At 36.6% G+C, this 15,743-nt stretch overlaps 1 protein-coding gene across 26 annotated transcripts in view; it reads right to left on the minus strand.

The window, feature by feature from the left end:
• LOC122805019 (titin-like) overlaps window positions 1-15,743 on the minus strand; it is a 759,244-nt gene that overhangs the window by 168,646 nt on the left and 574,855 nt on the right. For all 26 annotated transcript variants that reach the window (XM_044075290.1, XM_044075281.1, XM_044075295.1 and 23 more), the window contains 12 exons: window positions 13,563-13,847; window positions 12,138-12,289; window positions 9,325-9,472; window positions 8,366-8,543; window positions 8,133-8,254; window positions 7,744-8,031; window positions 6,909-7,205; window positions 6,444-6,630; window positions 4,502-4,617; window positions 4,113-4,412; window positions 3,667-3,966; window positions 3,452-3,557 (listed from right to left, as the gene is read on the minus strand). In XM_044075290.1, the coding sequence (XP_043931225.1) occupies window positions 3,452-3,557; window positions 3,667-3,966; window positions 4,113-4,412; window positions 4,502-4,617; window positions 6,444-6,630; window positions 6,909-7,205; window positions 7,744-8,031; window positions 8,133-8,254; window positions 8,366-8,543; window positions 9,325-9,472; window positions 12,138-12,289; window positions 13,563-13,847 (2,479 nt within the window). The remainder of the gene's footprint in view (window positions 1-3,451; window positions 3,558-3,666; window positions 3,967-4,112; window positions 4,413-4,501; window positions 4,618-6,443; window positions 6,631-6,908; window positions 7,206-7,743; window positions 8,032-8,132; window positions 8,255-8,365; window positions 8,544-9,324; window positions 9,473-12,137; window positions 12,290-13,562; window positions 13,848-15,743) is intronic.

The raw sequence follows: 15,743 nt of genomic DNA on the forward strand, positions 1-15,743 counted from the left end.
TGTCTTTGCTACCTCAAACCTACCACTACTATTTTTGACAAGCAATAACCCCAGAATGAATGCAGTATATCAGACGTGGTTTCATGAAGGACATGCATAAGGGAAGAATTAATGCAATCTGGACAATTGGATGGGTAAACGTAAATTTATTTATTTTATTTATTTATTTACATTTGTTGACCGGGAGTGTCCGACTGGACGCAAGTCCATTTTCAGCGGAGGCCCGAGGAGAAAAGCTCCACAGTTAAAATAAACAGACAGTAGTTACATTGGATTACATAGCGATTAACAATTTAACATAGCAATTAAATACAAACATATTTATAGATGAAGAACAAAGTACATCAGTAGACAACTAGAATCTTTATCTGCGAAGTACATAACAGACATTAGCAAATGTTACAATAAGAAGTTCCTGCTGTATAATAAGTACTAGGCTTATGAGCATCTGAGCTTGCTATAATCAAGGTAGTTAGCAGGGTGGAAAGAAAGGTAGTGGTTGGATGGGGTGGGTGATATTAGAGTGGAAGTTGCAAGGGCATAGCCAGCATGTTTTTAGGTGCACTTTTAGTAAAGTTTTGAAGTGAGTGCATGATGGTACGGAGGTAATTGTGGGTGGGAGGGAGTTCCATAATTTGGCTATGGTGCAAGAGAATAGTGCTTCACCAGCAGAGTTATTGGCTTTAGTGATCTGCAAGTGATTTTTGTTGCTGGATCTTAGTGGTCTGGTGGTGCGATAGGGTTGGAGTAGATTCTGGAGGGATGGGACATTTAGTGGATGGTTTACTAGTTTGTGGGCGAGTGATAGTTGAAAGATGAGTAGTTTAGTTTTGTTTGGGTTGAGTATTAATTGGGCATCGGATAACCAAGTTTCAACAGAGGAAAAGGCTTCCTGTGTGACTTTTTGCAGTTTGGGTAGGGACTGGGCTGAGCAGATGATGGTTGAGTCATCTGTGTATTGTATGAGTGTGCCATGTTTGGTGGCAGAGGCTAGATTATTGGTGAAAACAGAGAAGAGTAGGGGTCCAAGGATGGATCCTTGGGGAACCTCTATGGAGACAGGTAGTCGGGGAGATATGTCATTCTGCCATACAACGGATTGTTGGTGGTCAGACAGGTAACTCTGAAACCAGTTGGTGACTGATTGAGAGAAGGATAGGTTATTGACGACAGAGATGAGTTGTTTGTGTGGGACCATGTCAAATGCTTCAGATAGGTCTAGGAAAGTAGCAGAGGAGAGATAGCCATTGTTTTTATGCTGAAGGATAGTGTTAGTAAAGAAGAATAAGGCAGTGGTGGTGCTATGGTTTGGTCGGAAACCATGCTGAGTATTGGAAAGGAGGTCGCTAGTAAGGAGGCAGTCTGAGACCTGAGAACATATGCATCTCTCTAGTATTTTGGAGAGTGGAGAGCGAATAGCTATGGTGCGGTAACTGGTTAGTTCTGTGGAGGGGCTGCCTCTGTGGAGGGGAATTATATGTGATACTTTCCACAGTGTGGGAACATAACTTTCTGACAGAGATTGGTTAATCAAGATGGATACTGGGTAGGCCAGAGCATCAGCTGTGATTTGTAGGTATTCACTTGGGAGGTTGTCTGCTGCTAATTTGGTGGGCTTAAATTTAGTTAAGAGTTTTTTTATGTTGGAGGTAGTTACAGGGGAAAAAGAGAAGGCAGTGGGGAGATTACTAGTTGAAGGTGTGGGTTGGAGGGGAGGGGGGTTGTGTTGTTTAGCTAGAGATAGTATGGTTTGTGTGAAGTGTGTGCTGAATGAGGTAGCAATATTTTTGGAGGAGTGAGGGATGTTAGGAGGAGGGGTACTGACTTTACCTGGGCGTAGGATGGAGTTTATGGAGGACCAGAATTGTTTGGGGCTGTGTTGGGAGGAGTCTAGGGCAGACTGGTAGTATTGGAATTTGTCCTGTTTTATTAGCTTTTTAACTCTATTGCGTAGTTCTAAGAATTTCTGTCTAGTTGAGGGGGTTTTGGTTTTGCGCCAGTGCTCCCAGGCTTTATCCCTGTTTTTCATTTCTGACTTAGTGGTTTTCTGTAGCCATGGGAAGGGTTGTGCTTTCGTTCTGGAAAGTCTTATGGGGGCATGGTAATTAAGGATGCTCAGGAAGGTAGTATTAAAATATTCAACTGTGTCATCAAGACTGAGGTACTTTAGGGGATGCCAGTTACATTCTTTGAGGAATGAGATGAATGTGAGTAAATTAACCTCAGGGGTGCCACCTGTGTCCTTCTTTAACAGGGCAATAGATACTGATCATGAAAATAAGGGTAGAACCTGGCAAGGCTTGTAAGGGCCCTAGGGCCATTAGCATAGCAACTTCCTATGATCTTATTAACTTTACTCTTCAAGTAACATTTTTCCTGATGCACACTGACATTCTTTTATTGGCTAAATGTCTCGTGGACTGAGATACACATAAAGCTAATGATAAAGATAGGTACCAACCACTAGAAATAACACTATGATTTATCATACATTCTTTCTGTCTCTTGCGTATCTATCTATGTGCTTTGTCCTGCACTTCGTCATGGTGACTTTTGAATGAAAATATGAAGAGAACCTGTTCCAGAACTTATGAACTTGTGTCTGCTGAAATACTTTTTGATTATGATGCTGTACTGCCTTTCTTCTGTTCACTGATGCTGGTTAACATGCTTAAGATCTCTGATGTACCTATTATTCTATATTTTTTAATCATGACTCAATAATGTACTAAAATTTATGAAATACAGAAGTGAAGTGGGATAACCATGGTGCAGTGGTTTGTGTTGTTGCCTCACAGGTCCTAGATTCTCCAACTCAGTTCTCAGCTGGTGTACCTTGTATGCAGAGTCTGTACAACCACCTCCCTGTATTTGTCCGGGGTTTTGCTGGATAGTCCAGTTTCCTCCCACATCTCAAAAGCATGTCATATATCACTTGTTTGTCCTTCAAAATACCTTGAGGTGTAAGTGTGTATATATTTCTCTGCCTTGTTCTCAATGTGTGCTGGGATAGGTTACGGCTCCCCATGACCCTGAATTGGATTAAGTAAATAATCATGATGGGAGTAAATGAATGAATGAGAAATTAACGTCTAGTTAATCTGTAGTAGTGCTCACTGACAGATTCATTACAAAAATTACATGCTTTATGTGACAAAACCTTCATATCATTAATCTATGCTGCTTAGTGACTTTGAGTATTATATTTTCCAAGGAGGATTTCAGGCAATCTCTCCCAAAGACTACTTCAGTTTTCCTGAAATATGCACAAAATGAGAGATTTGGCTTCTTTGTGGATGAATGTTCCCCTCTGCAGTATAGCAACCATTAAGTCACTATAGCTATGTCATTTTTCAAAAACCTGCTGATAAGTCTATCAGATGGTTTAGGCTGTTATTCTAACCAATTCCTTGATCTGCCATTAATTTTGTAAAATATAAGTAGACTTTACCTGAGAATTGGTCTGCCACCATCATTCTTAGGTGCCTCCCACTTCAGATCAACATGTCTTTTTGTTACATCACACACAGTAAGTGCATAAGGTGGTCCAGGAGTAGCTACAAAACAAATGATTTGTGTTACACATATAAAGATGCACTATAACACAGGAAAACTTAAACAATTTAGTATAAATAAATCTATTATATATAAATGCTATCATCATACTGAAAGTATCCTTGGCAAGAACGGAGTCTTCAAGTTCACAGTAGTCACTCTGACCCACTGCATTTTCAGCAGCTACACGGAATACATACAGAGAGCCCTCAGAAAGAGGAGTCACTGTACATTTAACATCCTTGACTGTGGTGTCAACTGTTTGCCATCCCTTTCGTCTCACATCACGTTTTTCTACGATATAATTTGTAATAGGAGAGCCACCATCTTTCTCAGGTGCAGTCCATTTGAGGTCAGCATTATTCTTTGTAATGTTAATAACTTCAAGCCAGCGAGGAGGTGAAGGTGGATCTGCAGAAAATACAGTCCAGTTATCTTTCTTACCACATTTCAGCATGCATCACTATACATGTAAGATTTATCAAATATTATAATATTTTTATAAATAGACTACTATTTGGTTATTTTATACATGATATTTTAACTGTTTAACTTACTTAATCGCTCCTTGCATAACACAGGATCACTTGGTTCACTAGGTTCACTTTCACCAACTTTGTTTACAGCCCTCACACGGAAGGCGTACTCCTGTTTCTCCATAAGTCCTTTAAGGAAGTGTTCAATGCTGGGAATGCCTTCAGCAACTCGTACCCATTCCTCTGTTCCACTCTTGAGCAACTCAATGACATACGATTCGATCTTTGCACCTCCATCGTGTTCAGGCCTAGTCCATTTCAGGAATGCTGATGTTTTTGCAACATCTTTAACAGTAGGCTTGCCAGGAGGCCATGGTGGATCTGTCATGAAGAGGACACATTTTGTTTTAGTTTTTCTTTCAAAGGAACTCTATATGGGGATAAATATAAGAAATATGATATCCACATACCTATTGGATCTTTTATTAGTACTGGATCTGTCTCTTTACTTGGTTTTCCAGGCCCAGCAAGGTTCTCAGCCAGGACACGGAATTTGTACTTCTTCTTGTTTGCAAGACCTTTAACTCTGTTTTAAAAAAAAAAAAAAGACATGTAGCAATATGGCACATATACTCCAATAACTGATTTGGCAATACCATGTGTTTTATGTCCATAAAACATGCTATTTTATATCTGAAATTATAATGATGTATATGTTTGCTTAATTCACTATTCTAATACCTATATCAGATCAGATCACTCAATCATTCATTCATTCATAAGAATTTTGGAAGAAAGCAAAAGATGAAATGGGCTTCAAGTAGAATGTGCATTCACTGTATTTATTTTTATTTATTCATTTACTTGACATTTGTTAACCGGGTTAGTCTGACTGGGCAAGAAGCCCTTTTTCAGCAGAGGCCCTAGGAGTAAAGCTCCAAAACATCAAAAAAAAAAAAAAAAACCCTAATCAGAACAAAACTTATACTACTATAACAAGGAAGATATATTGTATACCAACAGTAAACAGACTTTTAAACAAAGTCTTAAGATAGTTACATACACACAGAGAGTGGAAGAGAAGTTATACACTTGGCAGTTAAGAACATGTTAAGAAATAAAAAGTACTTAACATTTGACAATAAACAAGTTATGATTTTGTTTTATTACTACTGTGTTTTATAATATAGCAAGAAAAACTAAGACATACAAGTCATGCTGTCTGTTATTAAATATGTAAAAACAAAATGCTGACTTGGCCAGTCTCATTTGCCTCACCAAATTCTCAGGATCATCTTATAAATATACTTTTATTTTATCAGCGTGGGGGGTATAATACCCACTATGACTTCTAACTAGAAGTTTCATTCCCCTGCTGTCTGTTGTTATATAGGCAAATGAATTAAATATAGCAGCAACAGTCATCAGTTCTAATGCTGTTTCTCCTATGCCAAGCATAGGCATGGGAAAACAAAATGAGTGACTGACTGAGGTGGATGGAAGTCACCAATATTTGAGATGGAATCATTTCCAGTGCAAAGACAGTTTTGGTCAATAAGTGTAATAATCCATTTTCAAAGTGTATATTATGAAATTCAAAGTTGCCTTCCAAGGCTTAATTAGATATGGAAGGTCATGTCCCCTAACTAAAATGTTGCATTTATTTTAGTATTTGAATAACTGTTATCGTTATAGTTCTGCAAAGAGCTTCACAAGTTTTAGACATGCAAAAGGCATGCAGGCATTTAGGATCATAGGTGGCTAGTAGGTATGTGGTCCAGGAGACCAATGAAGAGTTTATCCCAATTCTCCCACAACACTTTCTAGTTAAATGATTTGCTCATAGTTATACAGTAGTCAAATAGAGACTGAGAGAGGCAAAACTTAAGACTACAGGAAGCAGCTTTTTAACTGCCTTAATCTTCTGTGCTGCCACACAGCTGAGTGCACATCAAACAGGATACAAGACGTTTAGTCACCTCATAATCAGGGAAGTTGTTAAAATGTTAAAGATGTGGTCGATTTTCTGTCTGTTTGCCCCCCCCCCCACACACACACACACAGTTGTGGACAGATACAAATGGAGATGAGAAGAGAGACAAAACAGGCAAGAAGGCGCAAGAGTGATCTTCACTTAGCTTATCTTCTGGGCAGCTATTGTCAAATAAATGGTGGATTCTTCATGGGATCTTTGAAAAACATTTTGCATATCACTTTTTAAAAATAGCATATAAATAAGATGAATCAGTCTTTCTTACTTTGCCAAAAATATGTCAGCATCTACCTTTGTATTTAACACAGCTCTGCAAAGTGCAATGCATGTGGCACTTTAAAAGGGGAGGCACACTTTTTTACTATGCTGAGTAAACTGAGACTCTCTGACTCTTGCACATGACTACCAGTAATATTTACCTGAAAGTTGCATCTTTGACAGGTATTTTGTGGCATCGTATCCATTTAATACTGTCTGGATCTAGTCTTTCTACCCAGTATCCAGTGATTGGACTGCCACCATCTTCATCTGGCTCTCTCCATGTTAGTGTCACAGCATCCTTTGTAATATCAGAGGGTTCAACGTGTGTTGGAGGACCTGGTGGATCTAAAGCAAGAAGATATACGTTTAGTTTCTATGTAAGTATGTTTCAATTGTTTATTTGCTTGTTTTTTGACTGAAATAGTTCATCTAGTTATAACTCATTCACATTAGAGTCTCACTGAGAAAACCTCCAAGTTTATAATATGAAATTAACATTAAGATAAAGTAAACATACATAAGAGTAATGCAGAAATGCAAAGCAAATGGTAGTATAAAAATAAATAAATAAATAAATATAAACAGATTGAAATTATGCAAGTCTGCTATACATTTTAACTTACCAAAACTATATTTAGCAGTAATAGGTGTATGTTGAGCTGGTTCACCAATGCCATACATGTTTTCAGCACTAACTCTAAATATGTATTCCTTCAGTGGAGTTAGGTTTTTAACACCAAAAGTAGTTTCCTTTATTGTAGAAGATAATTTGTGCCACAGCTCACTATCTCCAGCTCTCATTTCAACAACATAATTTGTGATCTTAGAGCCTCCATCATCTCTTGGTGGATTCCAAGTAAGGACACAGGTTTCATTTGTAATTTCAGTGACATCAAATGCAGCTGGAGCACCAGGCTTATCTGCAAAATAAATGGAAAATCAATGAAACATGAAGCATACAGAACAAATACAAAGGTTAGGAAAAGCAAACACAGTGTATCACTTTATTTTATAACAGGAAATGACTCTCAAACAGAGTATGTCTAAAACTTTAAGTTTCTTTGTTCATAACAGCTCCACTATTATAAGTCAAACAAGAATGAATGGCTCTGTCAGTAATGAAAGCGATGTAGCAGTTACTTATATTTGCAATCTCAGTACAGCTTTTTTGAATGAAGATAAAGGAAATGAGTAATCATATCTGAAAATAAGAGGAATTGTACTGCTGGAATATATTTCCTATGCTTAACTCTAATAAAAATTTAGTTTTAAAATACATACATGCATACATAGCCATTTTGTTATGAAGAAACACAAGGAATATAGCTTTGATGACAAAATGTTGGACATGCAGTGTTTTTACAGTTACATAAACAGATATTCTGAAATTACGTCAATGCAAATGATCATCATATATATGTACATACATATATTTGTTTTTTCAAAAGATGAACCCACCTAGTATATTAACTTCAACAGCAGCTGTTGCACGCCCACTAGTGTTTACTGCTTCAATAAAGTAAGTACCACTGTCATCCCTCTTGGTGTCTGCAATGGTGACAGTAGAGGCACCAGGCTTGGTTTCAATGGTAACTCGTTTATCAGGTCGAAGAACTGTTTCTGCTTTGGTCCAAGTAACCTTAGGTGCAGGTTTGCCAGTTACTGCAGCTGGCATATCAATCTTTGTGCCTGCCTTTACAGTGATGCCAGCAAGCAGTTTAACATCCAAGTTTATCTCTGGAGCCTCTGTTATAAGTGAAATTTAAATAAGCAAACATAAGATAAGTATCAAAATACATACCGAAAAATAAAACTAAGGAAAGCTATGTCCAGTTAGTTTGTTTTACCTTTTGGATCCATTGCTTGAATTTCATCAGTTGGTCTGCTTGGCTTGCTAGCTCCCTGTCTGTTCAGGGCCTTTACACGATATGCATACCATTCTCCCTCCTTCAGACCTGTTACTTCCATTCTAGAGAATTAAAATATGAACCGGTGTGTGATTATTTAAAAGAACAGTTAAAATGAAATAGGCAGTGTTTATAGTTTGATTAATGAAAATTGACCAAAGAAGCAAACTTACTTTGTTTCTAGTACTGCATCTCCACAGGCCTCCCATTTTTCAGAACCACGAGGACATTTTTCAACAATGTAACCCTTAATACGAGATCCTCCATCATATCTGGGTGGTTCCCATGTGAGGAAGATACTCTTGGCACATGCATCTCTCCATCTTACATTTTCAGGTGGATCGGGCACAGCTGTAAAGAATAAAAGCACATTTTGAGTTTATGACTAATAATTTGATTAAATCAAGAGTTTCATTTTTTTTTCATTTTAGTCCTCTTTTGATATTTTGAGAAAGTTCCCTGACTCAGTACTATATATTGCATAAAGTTTCAAAACAATGCACGAAGAAATGCACAAAAAGTATGATTTTTTACTATGAGTTGCATAGCTGGCAAATCCAAGAAATGTATGACAGTCTAATCCAGTCATATATTATTTGGTGGCAAAGGAAACAGCTCAACTTGCAAAAAAAAGTCACCCTTAGCTTTGACAGTCCAGATCATCTGTACAATACACCAAGTGGCAACCTTGTATGTTGATTTATTCTATCACTTTAAAATTGAAAAAAAAAAAGATACAGCAACCACAAAGATCTCAGTTTACATGTCCCCCTGAAAGTCCATTTAACAAGGAATAGACAATGTATGCATGTGTCTATGTTTTCATCTTGTTTTCTTGCTGGCCTCAAATAATATATCCCTTAGTTTTTCACATAGAAAATAACCCATTTAGTGGTACTTAGTTACAGCATCTGGGTAAATGACACTCTTCCTTCACCATACAATACATTTTATTAACTCAGAAGGATGAAAGTGTTATTATGTAGTCCTATGTTTTTTTTCTTTCTTTCTTTGACTGGACTTTTACGTACAAATGGTGTATGAGCACAGAGCAGAGCATTATATCAAACATAAATCGCATGAGTACTACTGTTTTTGGAATGAGACTATGAAAAACAGGAGGAACACTTACTTGCTGGAGCAGATATATTCACAGGTTCATCAATATATGCAGGTTCTCCAGGACCGCATTTGTTGCAGGCTGAAACTCTGAAGAGATATTCCTTTCCTTGGATAAGGTCAGAAGCTGTAAATTCTTGGTCAAGTACATTTTCAGCAACCTATAAGCATAAATAAATAAGTAAATAAACATTTCTGACATACAATAGTGCAGCTTTTTAGAAGAAAGAATTTAAAACGTTTTCATGATTTATAATGGCAGTTCACTGACTAACTTGGTATATACTTAAACATAACTATACCTTTGAATCTATTATGATGAAAGAAAACTGAAAGATGACATATTCATAAAGGTGGCAACTAAATACATTAGGGATTATATATAGCTACTACAGCATATTAATGCAAAATAAATAAAAAAGGTTTAGACAACAAAATTGCAAAGAACTAACAATTAAATTTAGTAGCCACCAAAAACATACATATCCATGCAAAGCTGAAAAAGGGTTGAGGAGCTTCCAATGCCTCATGGAAAGGAGGATGTCCTCCTAAATGGTTTAACTGTATATTGTTATCAAGCAGACAATGCAAAAAGATATATTTATTAGTCCTTCTGGGTTTGTGTGTGTAAATAATGGAAATATTTTCTTATTTTTATATTCCTGTATAGTCCATTACTGCCTCAATAAAGTGTTGAATTAGCAAGACAAATGAAGAATAATGGAATTTGAATTAAACAGCAGAAAACAAATCCTGAAACAAAAAAGGGATGTCAGTCCTACATCTGAAGTGACTGAACTGGAGGGTGTAAAATGATATTAATTTAGAGAACTGAAAAAATATACATTTTCTGAATACACATTGCAAACAGATTCATGTCATGTTTGAAATAGTCCTTTGGCTAAGTTAGCCTGTTGGATTAGTAAACGTGAGTATAAGCTCTCTTAGGATGATATACTCATGGAGCAGTTAAGTGTCTACTTAAACAGTCATAATTTGGTCATGTAGCCATGCTAAATAATAATGGGACACTGGCAAGTACACATTCTAATTTCTCATTGATGCAACAAAGGCATTGCCTTCAGTTAGTTTCACTAACAACAGAATCCAAAGAGATCCAATAATGTCACACTGCATCTAAAGAAACTGATCCATCTTTCCAAATACAAAGTTCACTACGTAAGATAAGATAAGATAAGATTCCTTTATTGTCATTGCACAATTTCAAATTTAATTTGCAGCAATCCTCCTAAGGTGTATTTACATATAATGAACGTGAATATATAAGAACATACAATACAATACCAAACAATACAATATAATGCAATGCAAAGCAAGTTATTCCACATGAAAGTAATAAAGTAAGGTGCATAGGAATGTAAACATATACCTTATAGTACAAATGGCTATTATCTGTACTCAACATGAGTAAAATAAGGATTTTAATTAATTTTTCAAGTAAAGAAAAAATGTAAAATAAATTGACCACACTGATCTAGGTTTGGGCATTGGCTACAAAAAAAGAAAAAAAAAACAAACAAAAAAAAAAGAAAAAAGTAAAATAAATTGCTCATTCTGATTTAGGCTTGTGCCTTGCCTACAAAATAAAGAAAGAAAGAAAAAGAAAAATGAAAATTCAGTCTGCAAATGTGTCAGGACAGTCTGCCCAAAACTGCTGACTTATGATGCAAAAGTTGGAAATACTACAAATGCTATCATGCTAGCTGCTTGGTCCACACTTGTTCTAAATGGCAGGATATTGTAACTCCCGGTAGCCCAATCCTGCTTAATCACCTAGTCTTTCCACATCTGACTCTACTGAACTTCAGATTCACTGTGCCTACTTTATAATTTTGCTTTAAGTATTGTTAATATTAAAGAATACATAAAACAAAACATAAAAGTACTATATTGGGTTTACACCACTGGTGCATCAAGTAACTTTTAAAATAAATAATTGTTTCCTGTACTAGTTAACTAGCTTTCTCCATTTGTATGATCAGTCAAAAAGTTATTTGTATTATCCCAGAATGAAAAAATTCAAATTTGAGCAAACTTATTCCTGCCATATGCTCACTTTTTCCATGAAAGTACACAAAATGAAGTCCTTAATAAAACAATTAAAAATGGAAGGCCTTAATAAAGCAATGAATATACATCTAAACTAGAAAGCAGGTATGGCATCTAAATGATCAGAAAGTAATCTTCAGAAATAAAGTGTGAGCAATTAATTTTAACTTATCATGAATAAATACATAAATAAATACTGAATATTGAGTTATAATTGTTTTTTCCCTGAAATTACTTTGCTGACACATTGGTAATGTCTGAGATTATGCTCTTTTCTGGGAACAGGCAGTGTCACACCAGTAAGCTGGGTTCTGAAGCATATATGCCTCAATGCTGGATTATTTTTTTCTCGTGCAAACTGGTTTTAATATGACTAAATGCTACTTCTCAACTTGTGGTAGGAGGCATCTAATAACATATAGTATTATGTAAGATATGTTTCATGGATTCATTTTCTGTATCAGCTTTGCAGCTAAAATGAGTTTGTGTGGTCCACTGCACCTATGTGCTCAAATAAAAATGAATAAATTAATACAAACTAAAGTAAATGAACATATGTACTTTTCTTGTTGATCAAAGAGGGATTTAGTACTAGTAACGTGCAGTGAATGTTAGGTATTTAAGAAAATGCAGACACACTGCTAATACATTTTTCTCTCTTCCCATTACTCTTATTGCTCATGCATCTGTCATTCTAAACGATGTAGGCAATTATGACACGTGATTTTTTGTGACGTTACCACAGAAAGTACTCACTTTTATCCATGTCTTGCGAGTAACTTCACGTTTTTCAATAAGATATCCTGTTAGTGGGCTTCCACCATCGTTTTCTGGTACATCCCATGCCAGCTGTACTGTACTTCTGGTTATTTCAGATATTTTCAGGTCTCTTGGTTCACTTGGGCATGCTAGTATATGTAAAAATGGTTGTTAAATCATATTCATAAAAATGTTTAGCACAAGTTTCAAATTATAGATCTGTAGTTGCCAAAATAAAAAAATCTATATAAAATAAAACAATAAATAAATAAAAATAAGCTGATTTGTAGGACTAGCAGATTTAATGTTGAAAGCATTTTCATTCAGAGACATTTATACATGTACTTGCATGGTGGAAGAAATGCAGGCATTGTCTGTGACTGTACAACAAAACCAGGAATGTTATTTTTCTTTTCATAGGTAAAACCTGTTCAGTACAAGTAGCTGCCTTTAGCAATGACTGGGTACTGCTAGCCTGCTTAGCTGACATTCAAGGTTACAAATTGTGCAAAGCAGACTGAGGGAAGTGAACAAAGGACTTGCATGATGGACATGCTGCACCTCAGAAAATCCAAATCCCATCGAGCTACGCGCTCGAGAGACTTGAACCTCAGCACTGAAATAAATATGACATGCTGGAGGGGCAGATTCATAACCCAGAGGCTCCCTTCACTCTGGAATAAAATCCCAGTCCAGGTTAGGACTCTCTTCAAGAGGAATCTTGATGAGTGGATGGGAGATCGTAGGTTTACCCCGGGTATCACTTCTGTGTCACTGCTAGACAGAGGCACAGTATACTAACCTCGAAAAAGGGCATAGCAAAATTAATTTAAAATGGGTGGCGAAAGCCAAACACACTCTGGCTAGGCTTATAAATGCCCTAGGGCAGACAGCCTAGTATGAACCTATGAACCTATGATGAAGCTTATTAGCAGCTCATAGCTTTAAGTTGCCGGTGACAGACTGCCAGTCCAGCAGTACAGAAAAATATGCTTCAGCACTAGTTCATAGGTCTCTTTCTGAGAGCAGTTTATTGCACTGCTTTTCTGTACAGGTAACTGGGAGTAGTGTAGTGAACTAGGCATCACCAAAATAATCCCTGGCCATCTACGGTAAGTGAATGACTGGGAATACAAGTGAAAAGATGGTGAAAAATACCTGACAGGAGGATATGCAAGGGTTACTTTTACTTTGCAATTTCTTACTTTAAAAATGCTATAGGAATGTTATTGCAAGCAATATGTCTTACAAAACAAGAATCACAACAAAGGTAACATCTAAAGGAGGGATCTAACATTATAAAAATATATTTAATAATGCAGAATTAATTGTTGCAAAATTAATTTCCAGTGATTTTACAAAACGTATACTTTTATCACTATAAAATATTTAATGTGGCAAGTATTTTTAACAGTTGCTTACCAATTACGTTGACATGAATGTCTCCTGACACAACTGAGACATCATTTTGCAATTCTATGCTGTAGATGCCTTTATCAGGGCGCTCACTGGGAATAATTATTAACTCAGCATATGATGATTTTGTTTCCATCTTCACTCTGCCGCCACTTTCTAAAACCTTGCCTTCAAAAGACCATTTTGCAACTGGTGTAGGATATCCTGATATTGGAACATGAATCTTGAGTGGTTGAGGAACAATAACTTCAAGACCATCCCTGAATGCACTTAAATCAAATGCAGGTCCAACTGTAAAGGAAAGCAAAATAAATGAATAACTGGTGCAAAAAATGCACAATCTGCAGCATAAACCTTGTTACACAATCATACCAAATTTCTGTATGAATAAATGCATCAGTCATTTACAGTGTAGCTGTTAATATAAAAAGCATGTAGTTTCTGAATATGGCTTAACACAAATATTTATAAGCATATCCAGGAATGAAAACGTGAATATGGATAAACTGTCAAAAAGTGTTCTGTAATATGAAGGTGGCATGCTTTCTACAGTTTATTTGATAAGTAGAACCAATTTTAAGTATTGTACAAATGGTGCAGCATTAACACTATATACTTAGAACCAACAAAATTAAGGCCACAGAGAATCCAATAATGGTTAAAAAAATTGTTTTAATACAATATTGAGCGCTTTTGTCTCGTAAAAGAGACTTACTCAGAATAAAACAATCTTATAAAAAGAACATTATATACAAATTCTAAAAACAATTTCATTGGTTAATTAATGAGTAATTAAACAAGACCACAGAATTTTTGGGTCTATATTAGATCAGCGAACGCTTAAACAAGTGAACGCTGATTGATCGACCTTATTTTAGCAAAAGTTAGAAATATCGAAGCAACAGAAACTCAAATTGTTTCCTAGGAAAAGAATTTGGTTGTCCATTACTGTTGCTTCAGTATTTTCAGTGCTGTGGTGGAAAGTTATGGGTCGGATTCAGGTAAGTGTGCGATTGTGTGGATGTGAGTGTTAGGGTGGGTTAGGTGAGTTAGGGTTAGGGCTCGGGTTAGGTTTGTGTGCGATTGTGTGGACATGAAGGTTAGGGTGGATTTAGGTGAGTTAGGGAGCCGGGTGAGGTGAATGTGTGATAGTGATGGTCTTTAGGGTTAGGGTTTGGGTTAAGGTAAGTGGATAGTTAGTGGTGTGTGCATAGTTTATTGTATGGTTAGGTGTCTGATTTTAGGTGTATGTGTGTGGATTTCTGTTTGTTTGGTGTGCTTGTGTTGTGTGTATGTGTTTTGGATCAGCGATTTGTTTTCCCTAGGAAAAAAATTCACTGATATGACAGTTCGAGATTGTAAGCTTTCGCTTACATAAAGTCGATCAATCAGCGTTCGCTTTTTTAAGCGTTCGCTGATCTAATATAGACCTGAATTTTTGAAGTTCACACACACTTGGAGCAGAGAGAAGATAAATTATTTGGACACCCTCATTTCCCACACACAATCAGCGTTTAAATCTAATGTTTACAGGAAAAAGACCTTTTGTAATTCCTACTTATATAACACCAGTTGTCATTCTTTATAGCAGAAGAAGATCTTAGTGAAAGGACAGGCCATTAGGGTGGCACAAATGACATCTCAACAGCAGGATGTGTGGGAGGAGTTGGGTAAGTTGAGGGAAATGTTTTTGGTGAGAGGGTACTATTCATCTTGAAGATAGCTTGCTTTTACAAGTATATAAGAAGCTGGGGAGTAAACATAAACACCTTTTACGAATAGGCTTAACAACACCTCAAACTTACGAAGGAAATAGGAAATATGAAAAGGTACTTATAGTGGAACATAATCCAGTGTCAGATTGTCACTTTTTGTCCGACTGGAGTGTCAGAGAAGTATGTAAGAGTGGTACAGGATATGTACGAGGTTAGTATGACAGCGGTGAGGTCTGCGGTGGGAGTGACAGATGCGTTCAAGGTGGAGGTGGGATTACATCAAGGATCAGCTCTGAGCCCTTTCTTATTTGCAATGGTGATGGACAGGTTGACAGACGAGATCAGACAGGAGTCCCCATGGACTATGATGTTTGCAGATGACATTGTGATCTGTAGTGAGAGTAGGGAACAGGTGGAGGAGACCCTGGAGAGGTGGAGATATGCTCTAGAGAGAAGAGGAATGAAAGTCAGC

This window comes from Protopterus annectens, chromosome 6.part0 (assembly GCF_019279795.1).
Source record: "Protopterus annectens isolate FY-2018-M chromosome 6.part0, PAN1.0, whole genome shotgun sequence".
Classification (NCBI taxonomy): Eukaryota; Metazoa; Chordata; order Ceratodontiformes; family Protopteridae; genus Protopterus; species Protopterus annectens.